This window comes from Lutjanus erythropterus, chromosome 22, assembly GCF_056507025.1.
Source record: "Lutjanus erythropterus isolate fLutEry1 chromosome 22, fLutEry1.hap2, whole genome shotgun sequence".
Taxonomy (NCBI): domain Eukaryota; kingdom Metazoa; phylum Chordata; class Actinopteri; order Lutjaniformes; family Lutjanidae; genus Lutjanus; species Lutjanus erythropterus.
This window is the reverse complement of record NC_139338.1, coordinates 20,796,314-20,815,573: the sequence shown is the minus strand read 5'-3', so window position 1 is coordinate 20,815,573 and position 19,260 is coordinate 20,796,314. Positions and strand designations below refer to the sequence as shown.

The following is a 19,260-nucleotide window of genomic DNA, read 5'->3' as shown; positions in this document are numbered from 1 at the left end:
AGAAAATCGGAAAAGGCAGTGCATATTCTGTTTGTCTCTGAAAACGTCAGTGCAAGTTAAAATTTCTTTTTCAACATTGAGTAAAAAGTTTGAGTCAAGCCATGGGCTAGTCTTGCATGAGAACTGCCTCTTCTTAAATGCATAGCTTAACCGAAATACCCCCTCTTTGCATTTTTTTTTTCAAGTGACAAATCAGATGAGACAGCATGTATTCATCTCTTAGTCACCGGGTGTGTAACCACTTCGTCTTTGAGCCAATCCAAGGCAACATCATCAGTAAACTGCACACACTGCACACTCTAAACAGAATTAAAAGGTCAGCTGCCAAGTGTCTGGAAAGAGCACTTGAAGGGCCGTCTGTTTGAGAACATGAACAGCTCTGGGGACGCGTCTCTTTGACATGGGCACCATAGAAAATGACAAAGGCAACGGATAAGGAAGTGCAGCGGCTCCATCTGTTACGTCATGTGTAAACAAAGAAACAACATACGGGGAACAGGGAGGAGCAGACCACTTCCTCTGTGAATTCAAAGCGCTCCAAGGTAGATAAAAAAGAAGTTGGCGTCATCACTTAAAAGCTTTTGGACTACTCCTTTATCTCTTCCCTCTCAGTTCACAGACTGGGTGATGAAGCTAACATCATTTTTGAATGATCAAATTTGATGTTAATGTTTTTCCAAAAGCTTCTGAAGATTCTGAAGCTCCACTTGCAGCTGTTCTTATATTTTCCACTGTGAGCATGTTAATCTGACTTGCGATGAGCCCTGTGAAGTAAGCCGAATTATCTTTGGATAATATTTCTAGACCAACAGTGAATAAACTAATGCATCAGTATCAGTCAGTATTCTCTGTGCTGTTGTGTGTTCTGTCATTTGTTCAATTTTCATCAAAGCGATGTAGATATGTTGGGTTTTAGTGTATTTCTCCTGCATCTCCCAAGATTCAGCGGAACTGACACCAAAGTCTGGCACCAAGCAGAGTATTAGACGGTTGGTATACTGATGCAAGGCCCTCATTTCCTTGAAGTGTTCACGGAAATCAAGATTTCCCAGACCTCTAAACCATTACTGCAATCATTTGTTTATTTGTATTCACGCACAAAAGTATTTTAAAATGTGGAGACTTATGATGATAATGATCCTCGGTGCTCTGAAATTAGTTGCTGCCTTTTGTTGAAGTCCTTCAACTTCACGCAATATTCCCTTCCTGATTATTTGCTTTGATAAACCGTGTCAGTTGTGATATCTGTGGCTAAGCCCTGCAGGAGGCAGGGTGTTGCAGCAGGAGGTGTGAAGGAGTGGGCAGGCAGAAGATGAAGGAGAAGAAATGAAGCTGGAGGGCGGGAGCTAAATAAAATCAAAGCCACAGGGCATTTGTTTTATGTTGCTCCTCCACTGAGCTACGGCACTCCAAGGCAAAACATTCATATCTGTCTTATCACAATTAGATGTATAAGATGTGGAAATGGGGAAATGTACCATCAAAAACACCCCAAAACAGTATGTCACTTTACAGAAAGATTCATGAAGACAATGTGAGCTCATGGTAGCTTTATCTGTTTTATTTTACCAGCACAGTTCTAAATCTTAAACTTGGCTCTACTCAACAGTATGAGCCCAGAACTCTCTTTAACCGCTTGGAGTACATCTAGCACCCTGCTCCAAGGGTCAGTTTCGCTCCGTGACCGTTAAATTCATGTCACTCACTTTCTGCCTCCGGCAACCTGTCACACAGCCAGTGGTTGCCGGGCAGATTTCCCTGAAGGGTGACCCTGGAGACAGGCAGTGGTTGAGCAAATAGCCTTCCTTTATCTGTATGACTCACCTACCAGTAGTCGCCCCATGGCCCCTGGCCTCGCCTCCCACATCAGGCTGATTCCAACAGACATGACTCCCCAGGCGCTGCTATATTAGCCCCGACCCTCAACCACCTCCCTGCTGCTGCCCCCTCCGGCCTCACAGCCAACTAAACACGCAACCCAGGGCTAAGGGTCGCTAAATGTGGGAGGTGAGTTTTCAAGCTCCTTCAAACTGTATCTGCCAACGTGATGGAAAACAGAGCAAGTCAGCCAGCCAACAATAGTGTTTGATCCCTGTTGTTTGTCCAGTAAACATGGGGGCTGGGGAACAGTGGACCATTACAGATCCCCACCAGATCATGTGTGGGTAATTTGTCAGTAATGGACATTTGACGGACAAACACAAGCTCAATGGTGAAATAAAAACTAGAGTAATCCTTACAACTATTCTCTTCATTGCTGCAGGCTTTTCGATTGTGGAAAAATGGTGTGCAGCGGGAACTACAAAGTAATCTTTATACTATTTATGAGCTACTCGTAGTCTTTAAATCATATATCCACAATTGTGCATGCAATCTATTAATAATATTACTTATAATGCTGGGCTACCATCACAGTTTACTGGTTGTCAGCTTTTATATCTCTCAACAGTTGTATGCTAGCTAACATTAGCCACAAGGGCTATAAAGTTTACCGCCATTTGGCAACACTGTCAGCTGTTCAGCTGCTTCAGTCTCCTTGTAGACTTGCAAAGTACTGACGTAACCCAAATTTAAACTCCTTATTACAATAATAATGAATGTTTGAAACCTATCATGGCAGCCCTGATGAGTCTGTTAGCAGTTTGTGAGGTTTAAGATTGGATCTGTAAACTCATCACATTGCCAGATAATCAGGCCCAAACATCAGTAACAAACCAAGGTCCCACATTTCTCCTCCGACTGCCTGGAAGGGTGAATCTGAGGTAAATTGACCTAAAACTCTGAGCTGAGCATCAGGTGAAAGCATTGCACGTCTGGACTGTAGTCTTTACAGTATTATTTACAGTGACCCAACAGTTCCCACCATGACGAAGCACTTTGTGACAGTGGCACGGAAAAACTTCATTTCCACTGTCGCCAATTGGACCGAACCATGCAGAATCAACTGAACTGAATCCATTAAGTTATTAAGCTGCAATATAATACAATAGCAACAATGAGGTTCCTATATGTGTCTTCACAGCCTCCGTTTGTTAACACCAAAGTGCTAACTAAGAAGTTGCATTTAACGATACCAGTAATTTGTAGAGAAAGTGCATCAATAACAATCTGAAACATCCCATCCCTAATAATATTTTACTGCATATGGTTGGATGCTGTGCTCTGCTTTCACTCATTATGTAGATGTCATCGGCAGAAAGGCAGAACTTTTCATCTTTGAATCTCAGATCAGATCAGGGAATTGTCCACCAGTAAAGGCCACAGTAGCATCAGTCTCAGATTAGTGTAAAAGCTGAATTGTGAAGGTCTGTTTTATTTGCTTCTGCCTACAGAGAGCTCGTTTGGATGTTTTTTGTGTCTCAGTATTGATTTGAATCATTGCAACATGATTTAATGCCAGATTCAGCATCTAAATGTAAGACCCCAACAGGCTTTCTCTGCACTTCACTATGCTTTCTACTCACTCCCCAGCCTCTCATTTAGCCCCCGGCTGACAGACCTATTTTCCAGGGGGTGTGCCGCTTCGCAATGTTTGTCATATAAATAGACTGAACGTATCCACCAACAACTCAGGGAGTGTGTCAGACCCACGCTGTGCGAGGAACAAGAGTAGATGATAAGAGCTGCTGGGATCTGGAGGCCCCTGAGTCCTTCTCTCTGGCAGACAACAAGGCTGCTTTTTCTTACTTTCCTCGGTGCTTGGGAAGCAGTAATTGAAAATGGAGGAATCTTTGTGCGCTGGCTTAATAGAGCTGTCCTGCCCTTGCTGCAAAGCGGGGTTAATAACTTTTTCCAGTTCCATTACCCCCTGAGATTGGCTTCAGGTGAGTAAAGAGGCTGCACTGGACAAGGGGAAGTGGCCACGGGGCCTTCTGAGCCTCCTCTTATCCCCGCTCACTGCAGGCGGCTCACCTGACAATCATTTACGTGACTTATTATATACATAAGAGACTCCCCACGCTTTGTGTATATGTGTGTGACCACAGTGTCTGGAAATACTACCTTCTGGCAAATGAGTGGCCGTCCAATGGTGGTGGATACTTGACTGGCAGGCAGTAATTAATGTGTCAGTTCACTAACTCCTGTCCTCCTCTTCCACTTTACCAAAGTTCTGGTCCACTGTGAGGCTTTCTACCTGCATCAAGGTTTTTCTTTGAAGTTCTTGTCAGTTTGTTTGGCTGAATTGGTTTGATATTTGACGTGCGTTGCTGCCAGTTTATTTCGTAAAATTGAGTTTTTCTTGTTCTTGTGAAGCAGCAATGGCAAAGCAATTGGTCTGACACTGGTTGACTGCTGGTGATTTTCTTTGATGGAAAATGAACAAAGGCAGGAAAGAGAGCGAGGGGGAAACGGGGAGCACAGTAGGATCTGGAGTTCATCCGAGGTGCAGGTTGAGGATTCACGGATGGATTGCTGTTTCTACTACAGTGACCCTGCAGACTCATTAGTTACGTTTATGTGCACAAAGTAAGCCAGCTCCTGGCTTACACTTTTGTTAAAGGGACAGTTCACCTGAAATCAAAGATACGCTCTTACCTGTAGTCAGGGTTCGTACAGGTGCCGGAAATCATGTACAGCAGGTATCTCCAAAACTCTGCAACTTGCATCAAAAGATGCATAAACAGCTCTACAGGCCAGAGGAAAATACATATTTTTTTAATTATTGGGTGGAACTGTTTCTTTAATGGCCTTTTTCCCCCTTATCTGCCTTGTTGCCATTAAGACACTATTCAACAAATACTTACCAGTCCACTCGACTCAACCCCTTATTATTAAGTTTACTTCTAATGGGAGTGAAAATAATGACTATTTCAGAAGTAAAATGTTTTTTTGTTGTTGTTCCTTTGTTAAGATTTGCCCATTATCCCCTAGAAGCATAAATTGATCCAGATTCTAAAATACAGCAATGAAAAGACAGAGATGTTTTCATGAAAAAGAAGTTATTTTTAATCCAGGCATGCTACAGCCTAGAACAAAATCACTTAAATCTTAACTCTCCAGCAAATAAAATACTGCCAGATGTTACTGCCATTATCTTGATGGTATGGGCGACTAAGGCCAGACCTGGTGGGCACTTGTTCTTCTACATGCAATATTGATGCCACAAGAAGGAAAGAAATTTAATCAATAAAGATGAGTTATAGCTGGATAATTAAATGGTCTATAAAGCGTGGAATTACTTTAAAAATTCAAATTAATCTGCTGAATGTGTCCCCAGTTCAATATAATGGTGTTAATTGTTTGATGCAGCACTCTATTATGCATGCAAACACAAGCTTTAATTTGCTTTAAAGAGTTTTTATCTGTGTCATTTATTGTAATTACACTATTAGTGCCCCCTTTGGATCAAAAATGTGTCCTTGCAATGATTTTTAGTGACAGTTTGACTTCATCTAGATAAACAAAATATTTTTCTGGTGATTATCTTAAACTGCAGGAATTCTCATATTCTGACATGTGATCAAACGTGCAAATGGTTTAAAACCTCTGAGCAACTGTTCACTGGTAAATGATCAAGACTCCTAAGTGTGAGAAAGCACATAATATGACTTCATTAACATTTTATTGTTATAAAGGGAGTATGAACCACTTATTCTGGATTAAAATATGCGCTCTTATGTCTGGCTCCTGTATTTGCCCGAGACTCAGGAGCAGAGTCTTCGTTTGCTTGTTTAGTCAAAGCACTTCCCTATTGATCCAGACTATTGATCCCTGCACTACGGCAGTATTTGTGTGTCTCTCTGTGCTTTTTAATTCGTCTTTGACGAAACATTTATGCCACTATTAGTCTCTTCCTGTTTAAAAAGTCAAAAACGCAACAGTCTCTTTGAATAACTCTCTGTCTTTAAATGGCAGAGATTTGAAGTTCAGCCTCTGAGTGGTGATCTCAGTATTGCAATTTTAGATTATTAAATTTGACATCAGTTTCATTGACACAGAATTCTTTTGTATCCAGTGACATTTAAAATGAACCTTACTTCACTTGGATTAGCCTTACTCAATGATTTGATCGCAGAAATACAGAACATTTTCACCAATAAAGGAATACATAATCCTTAAATTTATCTGAACATTTTATGAAGAAAAAAAATATGTAGTGCTGTACTGGGTTAAACAAAGTAGATGATAAAATAAAAGTGAAAGAATCACAGATTATCCATTTTACTTCACATGAATCACGTAACGTGTGCTCGTACTTCAAGGCATATATTTTCTCTGATATGTGGAAATAAATTAATAGGTGCTGACTTCACATTTTTTTACTCAATCTACTTCTCCACACTGGAGAGCTACAGCAGCCTCAAAGGGTCAAAACTCAAACTCAAAATTTAGTTCTAAAAAGTGTATAGCACTAGTTCGATGAGCAAGAAATGGCTAAATGTAGCATTCAGAAAGGCTGACTGTCATGTGATGTGCATTAGTTTTGGAAAAAAACACAAACAAAAAACACAATAAATCGTAATGTTTAATCACAGTATTTATAGAATTACAGTGCATGTCCCAGCCCTACAGTGTGCATCATAATATAGTTTAGCACCACTGTATACTTTCATTTTACCTTCAAGTTAATATTGAATATATTTTTGTTGTTGTCGTTATCAGGAGCAGAAGAACTACTGAGGATGACTCGATCACTTTCATATTGTGGGCAGCTATTAATAGTGCAGTGTACCTATGATAGTATATTACTGCTAGATAATACTCTACTTATATTCTTGTATATTGATATTTATTTTTAATCTTTTTTCCATTTTTGCCAATATATCCATTATGTGTGTACATGAGGTTGTTGTAGTGTATTTATTTTCTATATATATATATTTGGATATATGTATAGTCTTTCTCTTGTTGTTTTACTTTTTCATTAATAATCCTGTTTTTTCCAGAATCATGAACCACATAGAAATACAGATTTTTCCCTTGTGGGCAACATTAAAAAATAGCCATAATTGCAGGAGATGGCTTTAAAAACATGCTTCTGTTTGATCTTAATTTTAATAAGCTTCAGGCTAAGAAATGATGACTTACCAATCCCAATTATGCAGAATGTGCAGGCTGTCTCTACCAAGATAACCATTCTGTACATGTAGATGATGAGCTCTTTCAAATGGACTCTATCCCTTTTTACTGTGGGGTCTGTGCATACATGTAGTCAATTGGTTTAAATTAGGCTGACATATAACAACTGCCAAATCATTTTGTGATAATTAGCAGATAATTCTTGATAAAATGGGTTTAATTGGTGATTTACTGGGTGATTAACTCATGAAACCCAATAAAATGACAAGAGGGAAGTGATATTGGCAAAAAGCCGCCCATGTGTCATGCTCTTCTTACTGTACTGTACAGTCGGCTGTGATCTCTAGAATATATCGAATTTGAAGACAGAATGGACCGCATTAGCCCTGGGTTGGGCTGCATTTGGCAGCTTTATCACTTCCTCAAACAGCATGAGATGTCACACCCAGCACACTGAGAAAGCTGGCCAAAACTGGAACCAGTGGGGAGCAGAGCAGTCCACGTGACACCAACATGCTGTCCATATCTGAACTCAAGAAACAACCATCTTAGCTTTTAATCTATCCTTTTTCCTTTTCACTCTGTAGAAAAAGTCGTGTTAATGGTGTTGCGACTGCCCAGGTTGGGGAGAAAAGAATCAGTGGTGGGGGAGACCAGGGGAGGTGGTAAAAAAACATGAAAGGACGATGATGGAGGAGATAGCAGGAAGGATAGAGGGGGGTTGGAAAGCAAGAGAACTGACCCAGTTAGAAAGAGAGAGCACAGGAGATAGATGGAGAAAGAGAGAGGTGATAGGAGGGAGATGTGCGCCAGCATCGCCACTGCGGCTGGGGACCTGCTGGGCCATCTGGCGGCCCTGTAATTGGGTTGGGGTTTTACACCTGAGCGGCACACCTCCAAAGAGATGATTGGAGTAAAAGAGAAGGAAACAAGCGGTGTATTGTATGCTGCAGTGTACTGGAAGAATAAGTTAGATCAGCTGATACACGAATTTATATTTGTCTTTAGATCAAATTTACAGTCAGTTCTTTTAGTCTGATATTTGTATTTGTATGAGGAACTTTTTGATAGTCAGTCTATAGTTTGGTTGTCCCAGTCAGGAAAAGCAGTGAGGAGAGGGTCAATAACAGAAAGTATTTGAGCCAGTTAAAAATGGTACAGCTTGACAGCCTTTTCTGACAGGAAACAGTTGTTATATAAACCTAATATTGCTTTCTCAAAACCAACCAAACTCTATAGGAGAAATTATAATGTTTTACTTTGCAGTACATAGTTGCTGGTTTACTGCTGCCTTGACCGTTTAGTTTGTTTGTGTTTTTGTGTGACTTTGGTGAATCTGAACTGACCTTTTTAAACACAGGAGTCACACAACTACGCAAAACAGACTAACACATGGAGGCAGTGGTCAGTAAGCAACTGCCATGTTTTCCAAGGTAAAGTTACTGATTTTGCCTGTGGAGTTTGGTTGGAGCGATATTTGTCTTATATAACAGCACTTTCCCACCAGAAAAGGCTGTCTGACAGCAAGCAGTGAAAATATTGTAAATGTAGCTCACACTTAAACTGATATTGATTTTTTGTTTTGTTTCATTTTCTTCTTTGACCTTTCTCAAGTGGCTTAAATACATGTTGTGGCTGACACTGTCCAAGTTCGTAAGTTGCTTGATTTCACAGCAGTTTTTACAGCAATTACTGTAACTAATACGCTGACTACGTCACACACCCCCACTTCAATCAATCTAAACTATCCATTTAATGTGAAACTTTGTTATTGGAATGAAAAGGGTGTGCTGCAGTGTGACTCTACAGAGGAAAGCACAGCCATTTTGTGCAAAAACGTTTTTTTAAGGCTGTCTTCCAAGTGGGTCGTAACAGTGACATGGCAGATATTAACTTGGCTTTGCGGTGGATATACAGTATGATTACATGGCGATGACAGCCGGCGGAAAGGGAAGAAGTTCAACACCGCTCTCAGGTTTCAAGACAAATAAGGCCTGATCCACTCTAAATGAGACGAGGCTCTTCAAGTGGACTGCGTGCTGTGAGGTACTGCAGACAGTGAAGATAATACAGAAGTTGTCATCTTGTGCTTGAATGGACAAGTAGTCATTAAGGTGCAAATATGGGCTGAATTAATGTTTCATCTTTGCCAGGCCTGACGCGAGGGGCATAACAGACTCCATAGGTGGCCCCCCCACTCACACTGCTCACATTTGGTTGTCTTCTATTTGACATTTTGTTTCACAGATTCAGAAGCACCAGCCTTACCTTAAGAAAAATTATACAATGCAAAAGCTTTCAACATTATTTCATTCAGATGCGTGTCTCATTCTGCATATCTGAAAGGTCTAATTCATCGGAATTGTGTCACTACATGAATTTGCGCCCACTGTCTGCTGAATTCTTTAGGCTAATTATTGTCTCTTCAAGATGTAGCTCCCCACGTATTACACATTTTGGACATGCACCTTGTTTGCATTTCTGTCCCTCACTTCAGACATAAGCTCACTTGGAACTATTGAGTGAAAGCCTATGTACGCCCCCCCGCTCGGGGCATGATCGATTCTTTTTCTATAGAAGAAGCCTCCCACAGGCACTCCGCAGAGCATCATTATGCTCCCTAAAAGTCCTCGCCTGTGTTGAAGTATCTCTGTCATTGCCAAGCGTGCCTCTCAATGGCTCAGCCCCCACACTAACCTTGCAGCGTTTCAAAGGGAGACCAAAGGGAGGCTGAGCGAACATGGACATGCGTAGGCGTCCGTGCAACAAAGGGGGAGGTTGAGAGGGCCGAGGTAACCAATGGCTGATTTGTTCACAGGTTCATTGCCACTCTTTACCTGAAGTTAAATCATCTTAAATGAATCATGTTTTTCTTGCTTTGATTATAGGTTTAATTTTCACACTAGGTGCTGTATTTTTTTCTGATTTTTTTTGGAAGTGCTCTCTGCAGTGGTAAGCCACATGACATGTCTCGAAAATATCTGTTGGTGACAGACAAAGATGTTGTTAAACAAGTGTTAGCTAAGTGTTAAAATCACAACTGGAGAGTGCGGTGATATCATGCTTTCACAGTATGTTGGGAAGCAGCAGCTGGCAAGCATGAAGTGATTTTGAATACCACCTCATGCTAGCAACTCAGTCATACTTGCTTTTATTTGCTGAGTTCGGTGTAAACTTAACGATTTAACCTTGGTTAAACTGAGCTAAAGCAACATAATTCTTTCAGTTTAGTGGAGTTTCTGTACTGATGTGACATTTTTACAGTTATATGTAATCCTCAAAGTCCAATAAGGCTATGATGGAGGGCTTTATATGCATACTTGATCAGGAGTATCCAAGTTAGCTTACGTTTTGAGCATGTGAACAGCTTATCTTGACGTCAGAAACCTGGATGAGACCCCTGGATATACAATCTGGATCCAGACTTTTTCCAGGACATGATCATTTATGCAGGGATATATTTGTCATGTTTCATATCAAGAATATAATCAAAAACAGAATTACTTCAAAGCAAGGATACTAACGTAAATGCACTCACAGTTAATTCAACAACATGGCTTTTAGTTAAACAGGATGAAACCCACTTTGTAACCCTAAGACAAAATAAAAGCAGTCATACGTCTGCAAATTTGTATCCCATTTACAAGTATCACCCAGGTGATATATGATATAAAAGCAGGATTAGAAAAGAAACGTGGGTGGCACCGAATATACAGTATATAAATGAATCAACTGAAAATTCAAATAGCTGTTATTTTATAAGCGATCTGTGAAAGGAGATGAATGTCAGCCTTTTTCAGTCATTGCCTACATGTACGATAATAAATATCACTTTCAAGAATGATACTAATTTCTCACTTGATTATTAATGTTGCAACGTCTGGAAAATAACATCAGAGAAGTTAAAACAGGCCAAATAAAACAGAGAATTCCTTTTTTTTGTGTTTTTGTTATCCTCTAATCTCCATATCGTGTTTTTTAGTTTGGCTGACAGATACAGTCTACATAACTCATACTCTTTTAGCCCCTGACAGCTGAGCAGTTATTAAATGTGGCTGCAAAGGTGCAGGCAAGACAATGAATCATCAACCAGCCATTCAAACTGTTTTAGCTTTGCTACCTATCTACTGCTACTGTAGCAGCCAGCTCACCAAGTTAGAAACAGTATTTCAGTATTACTACATCACTGGCCATACAACCACAGATACTTTATGTTAGAATCGCATGCTTATTCTCTTCTCTTGGCAACAGATGTCTTTCTTTTTTCTCCTCTAACATTCCTTGTCATTGCCAATTATACATTGCCATGTGTCTCCTCCTACACATGTGAATCTGAAGCCACTTTTTTATATCACTTTTTGCCGAGGAACTTAATTTCTACGGCCTTAGATCTTTTCATTCTCAGTACTGTACATGCAACCTGTCCAACTAGTTGGAGTAGCAAGGGCAGTGCCAGGATATGATCCTTGACTGGCGTTGTCGGCACACCAGTTGCATTAACTGGAGTGCCTGGTTAAACCATATGCACTACAGTGGTTGTCAGGTATTTTTCCTGTTTCTTTTTTTTTTTTTTTCATAAGACCATTTCAACACCCTGCTGTCACTCACACACTGGCACTTCTCCTAAGCTGGACCACAGGTGACTTAATTTCTTGCAACCAGTCAACTCAACCTGCTGGTTTCTGGTGGCTCTAACGTTAATTGTCCCAGCTAGCGACTCTGCCACTGCTGGCCAGCTTAATTGGCCACTGCCGAGCCTTGCTCGCTGGTGGCAGAACATCAGCAGCCTGAGTTTCTGCCTCTCTTTGTTTTATTTCCTCAGTGGTGGACTTTAACAATGGGCTTTGGTATAACAGCATGTTGTAGACTTGGAAGTAATCCAGGATTTACTAAGAAGTTGTTTAGCTGCCTAAAATGGGGTGGGGACTGCTCATTATTCCAAAAAATGTCCCGTTGGACCAAAAGCCCATTTGTCAAAGAGCCTTTAATCCTAAAAACAATTGTTGCTCCGACAACACACAACTGCTTCGTAACACGCGCAATTTTGATTGCCCAAGTACACTTGCATCATCACCTACACAACATTTGTTTGTGTTGTTGCTATGGTCTAGAAAAGCCTGCCAATCACATCCCAAAGGCAGCCCACTTCCTCGTTTACGTCAAGGAAACCAAAAAGGTAGGAAGTGACATTACGTCACTACAGAACACTCTATGCTCTAGGCATTGGTGCCAATTCTATTGAAGCATATGGGATTATTCATTGAAGTGTGTTCTTTCATTTTTTTTCTTCATCAAAGGTCAGTGTCAATGGCCAATGTCAATATGTTGGCTTTTAGTGTCCTCCTCCATGCGTCTCCCTTAGGCTTTAATAGACTAGATACCAAAGTCTGGAACCAAGCAGAGCGTCCTTCTTTGGTTTTAGGTACGGTAGTTTTCACACCTGATGCAAACCGTGCCCGAGTAAACATGAACCATACTAGAGACCGCCTTTTCAAGTGGACACGAGCATGGATCAAGAAATTAAATCCAAGTCCAAGTGTGGTTCAGTGATCACACTAATCAAACAAAGGTGACTTTGGTGTTAAGTATCCTTGGATTTAGGCCCGGGTCCTTGATGTGAGAGCCCCAGTAGGGTATTTTGACAAGTAAACGTCAGGTGACCTTTGTCATCGTGGTAACAATAGTCATTGTCATGCTGTCAACAATAAAATCGTGGTTAACCTTGTGAAATGGTCACAATTTGGTCAGGTTTGAGCAAAAAAACTACTTCATTAGGTTTAGGAAAAGATCACGGTTTATGTTAATACAAGTACATAAGTTGTGTAATGTATGTTACGTAAGTTAAATGTGTTATGTAAGTTATATGCGGCTGGTATTTTTGAAGCAATGGCCGTTTGACTTTTGGTCTGGCTCATAATTAGACTGTTGGTGTTTCAGAATAATGGGCTGTCTGTCCAAAGGCCTGCCACCAATGGGGTTATTTATCAAATCACAATCTAAGTTTTCTACTGTTTCTCTGTAAATTGTCTGTAACTGAGATAAATTCAGTCTTATCAAGAAATGTAGAATTGGTTATAGATTCTGAATAGTATTTATGCACTTTATATGTCATCATTTTGATGAGCAGAAAAAAGATTGAAAGCTGTTTTAAGATTCTGTGCAGATAATGAGATTTGTTTGTCAGCGCTACTGCAAATAAATCTGACCTGGAGGAATGATAGCTTATCAAAGTCTGTTTAATTAGAAAGCTGCTTGTTATTCTGTGTGACTTCTGTTTACAAAGTCTTGTTTTCTTAAAACTGGGATTTACGAACCCACAGTAAATTAGCCTATAATAATTAAATCCTGTAATTAGATTTTTCCACTAAGGAAACAGGAAAGAAAACTGGATGTGATGAGTCACGATACAGTTTTCTATTCAGCTTTACATATATGTTCATCTGAGAGTATAGATTATATACTTAAAAGCTGTGAAAACATTTAGGCTCTTGATGTTCAAGCCAACAGCAAAACCAGTTTACTTCATTTTCTGGCTGGTCAGGACTGAGGCTCCGGTAAATGTGTTAGGGATTACGCCAATATTAGGTTCTCCCTGCTTCCTCTCCAGCCGGTGTTTGTATTTGAATTTGAATAATCGTATTGCCTCTGGTTCTTTGATGTTCTGTATTCTCCGTATGTGTCTCCCTGAGCGATTGCTGTTATACACCGTGTAATGTCCTAACACATAATGTAATGTCAGCGTTGGTATTCTGTTCACAAAGAGACATAAGTATCGATTTAGGTGTGGAAACATGAGCCTTTGTTAGATTTATTTTCCGTTGAACTGCTGAAAATTATACGTGCAGTATGTTATTCTCCATATATATTCTTGTGGTGGAACAGTATCACTACATGTTTGACATCCTTGATATTACTATTTTTTGTTTTTGATTGTTATTCACTTTCAAAGAAAGTATGTTTGCTTGATGTACAGATCAAACGTCCGCCAGCTGTATTATGATATAAGACAAAGTAGTGATATTTACTGCTCTTTGGTAGATATACAGAACCTATTGCTTTGGCCCGAACAATATCGTAAAAGGGATAGTTTGGATTTTTTATCAATAGTCAGTGTATTACCTACACCTGCATGGAAGCTACACCATGTTCTGCTGTAGACAGGGTCAGCAGCAAAGCCCACCTAAAATATCAATATCAGTTTAAGTGTACACTATATTTAGAATATTTTCACCACTTTACTTTGTTGCCAGATTGCCTTTTCTGACAGGAAGCTGCTGGTGTATGAACCAAATATCACTCTCTTCAAACCAACCCAACTCTTTAAGCAAAATCATTAATTTTACCTTGTCGAACAAGGGAAGTGTTTTGTCTATAGCTGCCTTGATTGGTTAGTTTGTTTGTGTTATTGTGTGACTTTGGTGAATCCAAACTAACTTTTTAAAATACCCAAAGCACACAATAATGCAAACAAATCAACCAACTGAGGCATGTTCTGCAAGCTGAAATTACAGGTTTTGCCAATGGCGTCTTGGGACTTTGGACAAAAGGCTGTCTGATGGCAAAGTGAAGTGGTGAAAACATTCTAAATATTGTTACCACTTAAAATGAAGTTGGAGTTATTTAGATGGAAGATCTAAATAATTTCTAAATAACTTCTTTGCCCAAATGGATTTGAGAGTTGGATTATTTACATTTGTGGCGATGACTGGGAAAATGTCGTTTCATAGTCTGCCTTATCTCTATTGCCTCTTGCATTCGACTACCAGGCAACCGCTTGAAATAAATGCAGGTATTTTCCTCCAAGTTTCCCAAGAACGATCCTTAATGTGTGTGATGGCCAATCAATATTGCACAATATTTGTACTTAGTTGATAAAACCCACTGACTGTGGTTGTCGCTGGCGCCCGTCTCAACAGCTGCTGAGATAACCTAGATTTTATAGAAACAGGGTTGTTGCTGGAAAGTTGCCAGACCGAATTCCCAGATCAGCTGGGAAATCTCGAGCTTGAAGAACACAAAGAATAAGAAATTAACTTCCCTCCTCCACCAACTTCAGTCAGAGTAAAGTAAACAAGGGAATATGCTGTTACACAACTACTCCAGTGAAGCGAGTGATCCAGTAGATCATAGATGCTTTGTTTTCTCCATAAAAAAATATTATGCAGCTAAAAATAACTTCTGTCTTATAGAGCTGCAAAAGATTAATCAATTGAAAGAAAATTAGTTGAAAGCTACTTTGTTAATTGATGAATTGCTTCAGTCATTTTTCTTGCAAACATGTATGTCAAACATTTACTGGCTCCATCCTCTGTGAGGATTTGCTGTTTTTCTTTGTCTTATATGATGGTAAATGAAAAGTCTTTGGGTTTTTGACTGTTACTGTCAATTCAGGCATTTTTTTTGACATTTTGTAAACAAATCGATTAGTCATGAAAATAGTCGAAAGATTAATAGATAATGAAAACAATTGCAACCCTATTTTTCTAGATTTGAAACAACCAAAGAATGTGTCCCCAGAAGTGTCCAGATGCAGCTAAACTGTATCTGAGAAGCACAAACATTTAGAAGGCACTTGGTATCTCTGCTGTAATTCAGTCTAAATTGCCTCGCTGCTTTCGCAAACCTAATTTTGTATATTCAAAGAAACATGAATTGGACTTAAGCTCTCTGAAGCTCTCTTTTCCTTCATGTCGTTAAAGATTATATTAGGATGAATTGCCGCCGCGTTTTGTTCTCAGCTCTTTGAGGTTTAGAAACGGATATCATTGGAGGCCATTCTGAGGGTTACATTTAGATTTTTCAATTACATAGAAACCTTTCAAAGTCTGCCTACCTGCACCAGTGCAATGCCCTTTATGAAACAATGCTGTAAATGGGGAAAATATGAGTTTAATGAGCACTGCACTGTGGCAAAGGAGAAGAATTAGGCCATCAACCTTCACTGTGCACTAGTGGAAAAACTCTACAACTTTAGTCTGCCATTATCCTCTTTGATTGCTATGGTGACAGAGCCAAATTACAATCTGCACAGGAAGAGAGGACAATAAATAGTTCCCATCTGCAGTAGACTTGTCACGGCACTGCAGCTTTGCCCGACAGTCGTGTGTCATGATACTAAGTCCTACTGCAAAACCAAAGAAAGATGTTTGCGTAAACTTACAGTAACTGACATCATTGTTGTTACTTCTTTAAAACACTTAGTTTAAAAATTTCATACGTTTTAATACATATTTTAGATGCTTTTCAGCCTCTAAATGTCACACATGCTGTCTTAGGCACAAAAAAGGTCAAACTAATTTATGGTGTTTTCCACTCCATACTTGATTACACAATTTGCTTTATTCTATCTTTATTCTTCTAGAGCTGATGTAAATAAGTCAATTAATCGATTAATGCACTGAAAAACAATTAATCTGCAACAATTTGATCAGATATGACAGATGTAGTCTGTGTGTGTCTATGGCTCCAACTTGCTATTTTGGCTGCTTTACTCTTTTCTGAACATGGGGGACTTAATATATATCGTCTGCAATTTATTATAACAACAAATAATACATAGACTGTTTAATTTTTGAACTACAAGCATAACAAGTTCCTGCTCAGTGTGTGGAGTATATTTAGAACAGCATAAAGCCATAGATTCTTTATTGTCATGGTAATATATTGTAACCGTGTCGCCCTGTTTTCCTGAGGCAGCATTGAAATGGAAACTTCATGTGGAACCAACCTCCCACAGCGAGAGTGAGGTGATGACTAACATGTTCAAGGATGAGGCCGCTGCAGTATACAGCACATTACACAGCAGTGCACATGCATGGACACATGAGTGCATCCACATATACGGTGCACACAATTAGACACACACGAAGCACTTACTAACATAAGCAATACATTGTTTCCTTCTTCTCCATCACAAAGGACCTGAATGTAAAGTAAATACACCTGTTGTGTACAAAGAGCAGGGTGTGATAAGATAGTGGATGAGTAATGTTTTCTGCATTTACTGTATATTTCAGGTTGACTTGTAAAGATACATAATTATAATTAAGACAGTAGCAGTGTTAAGATTTACTGCCTGTGCTGTGTTAGAGTAATAAATAATCATTTTATCTCTCTTCTGTGATGCTAATCTGGAGTTTAAGCAATGAGTGAGTAGCTTTGTTCTGAATTCAACGAGCTGGCCAATTCATTCTGGACCCCAGCTGATGTTTACCCAGGCTGAGCCAGCAGCTGCTCACACGGTCTGCGTCAACTCAGTCATCTGACAAGGCGAGCGTCGCTGCCTCTGACATGCATCTATCACAGCGGCGGAAAAAAAATCTAACTCACTCCGTGTCGCCTTTCTCTTTCTCCTCTTGTCCAGCATCTGCCTGGCTTCCCAGCATCGCCACGATGAGTGAGAGTCGAAGGGAAGCGCTGGCGGCGGCGCCCGAGCCCACCACCGCCTCCTCTGCCACGGCTGGCTCCAACACCACCAACATGGCCGGCCCGGGCACCGGTGAGAAGGATGAGGCCTTTTCCAAGCTGAAGGACAAGTTCATGAATGAGCTGAACAAAATCCCATGTAAGTGTATCTACTTTCCCTGCTACAAGACTGGGACTGTTCAGTTTATTGATTAATCGACCAAGAAAAGTTAAGCAGCAACCATTTTGACTAACTAATTATTTAAGTCATCCATTAAGCAACAATGCCAAAACTCAAATATTTGTTGGTTTCCTGTTCTTCTATGCTTGTAAAGTCAATATATTGACTGTTGGTTGGACAAATAGCAGTTTAAAGATGCCACTTTGGATTCTGGACATTTGAAATGCTTCTGTTGTTCTGTTCATACTTTCTGTTGTTTTGTAGACAAAACACTGAATCGGTCAGTCAAAAAAATATTTGGCAGAATGATTCACAATGAAAATAGTTGCGGTGTTTGACAACTTTAAATACAATAACCACATTGAGTGTTTTATCCAGATCATTTAGTCAAATTATTGGTTTGTAGACAATAACAAAGCATACACATATGAAGCAAATCAAAAGAAACACTCTTCTTTAAAAATGGAAAGAAAATAATGTGTTATACCTCACTAACAGTAACAAACTGAACATGGACGGCTTTATGCCAGTTTATTGCATTTATGCATTTATTAAGATGGATGCAGTGATAAATAACAAATCATCTAACTCCAGATCACAACAATAATCTAAACAGACATTGTTTCAATCCCCGCGAGATCTTCATCAAATCAAAAATGTCTGGTTATCATGGCAGAGTTTTGTTGTTCGGCTGATGGGCTCCATGATTACAGATGTGTTTTTAAGGGAGATGAACAAAAATTCAAGCGTCATGCAATGAAAATTCAAGCATTAGTACAGTCATCTGGGAGTACAAAGACATAAATACATTGAATATCTCAAAAATACACTGGTGTGCAGGTGTCACACCTTTCATCGATGTTGTTTTTCACCAGCCTCGCACCTACATGTGATGCGCCTGTAATTACACTTCCTCCGATTCAAAATGAATCCATCAAAGATGAAGCCATTCAGTGTGATTCCAGTGTAACCGTGAGTCAAAAATGATTCAGCTGTGGTCGTGAGTCAACTTTTGTTGCTGACGCACGTAAAAACGTCAGTGTTACCCTTGACCAAAGACTTCCAGTGAATCTGGTAAACACATTTTCTTTTACTGCATCTTTCATTTTATATCACTTGAGGCAAAAACAAATTCAAGTATTTCATTCTCTGAGTGCCTCAGAAGGAATTATCTTACTAAATTATGTTATGACAGAAGTTATCGCATTTGAAGTGGAGAATAAACATCTGGCAACAATAATTCAAGTGCTTGACATGATAAATTGTTAAATTATGCGTAGCTGGCTTTATTATTTGCTGTTAGATTTTCTGTTTTTCTATCTTATTTGTGCTTTCAGTCAAAACTGTTACATGGAAACTTCATTTCCACATAATACTGTAAAACATCCCCTGCTGCCTTCATCACCAAACCTCCCAATCAAATGCTCCCGCATCCACATGTTCTTGCCTGGAGAGTTTTGCAGTATGAGGTATATGATGCTAAGGCGTCGTCCAGGATAAAGCATTGCCTGGAGATCCAAGGGGCTTTTTCATTCAGCAGAAATCGAAATATAGATATATCCACAGGCTCATGTGGAAGTAATTCTCACAAAAGAAAATGGCTCCTGTGGAAAAGAAGCCCTATTTCTTCAGCAAGAACACAAATGACACCACCA

The 19,260-nt window shown here is 39.7% G+C and overlaps 1 protein-coding gene across 6 annotated transcripts in view; it reads left to right on the top strand.

Moving 5' to 3' along the window:
* syt1a (synaptotagmin Ia) overlaps positions 1 to 19,260 on the top strand; it is a 209,581-nt gene that overhangs the window by 137,173 nt on the left and 53,148 nt on the right. For 4 of the 6 annotated variants that reach the window (XM_084711478.1, XM_084711476.1, XM_084711479.1 and 1 more), the window contains one exon: positions 17,384 to 17,584. In XM_084711478.1, the coding sequence (XP_084567604.1) occupies positions 17,413 to 17,584 (172 nt within the window). In that variant the 5' untranslated portion in view covers positions 17,384 to 17,412. Of the gene's footprint in view, positions 1 to 3,597; positions 3,825 to 17,383; positions 17,585 to 19,260 lie in introns of those variants that run through there. The other 2 variants (XM_084711475.1, XM_084711474.1) reach the window with 2 other exon arrangements.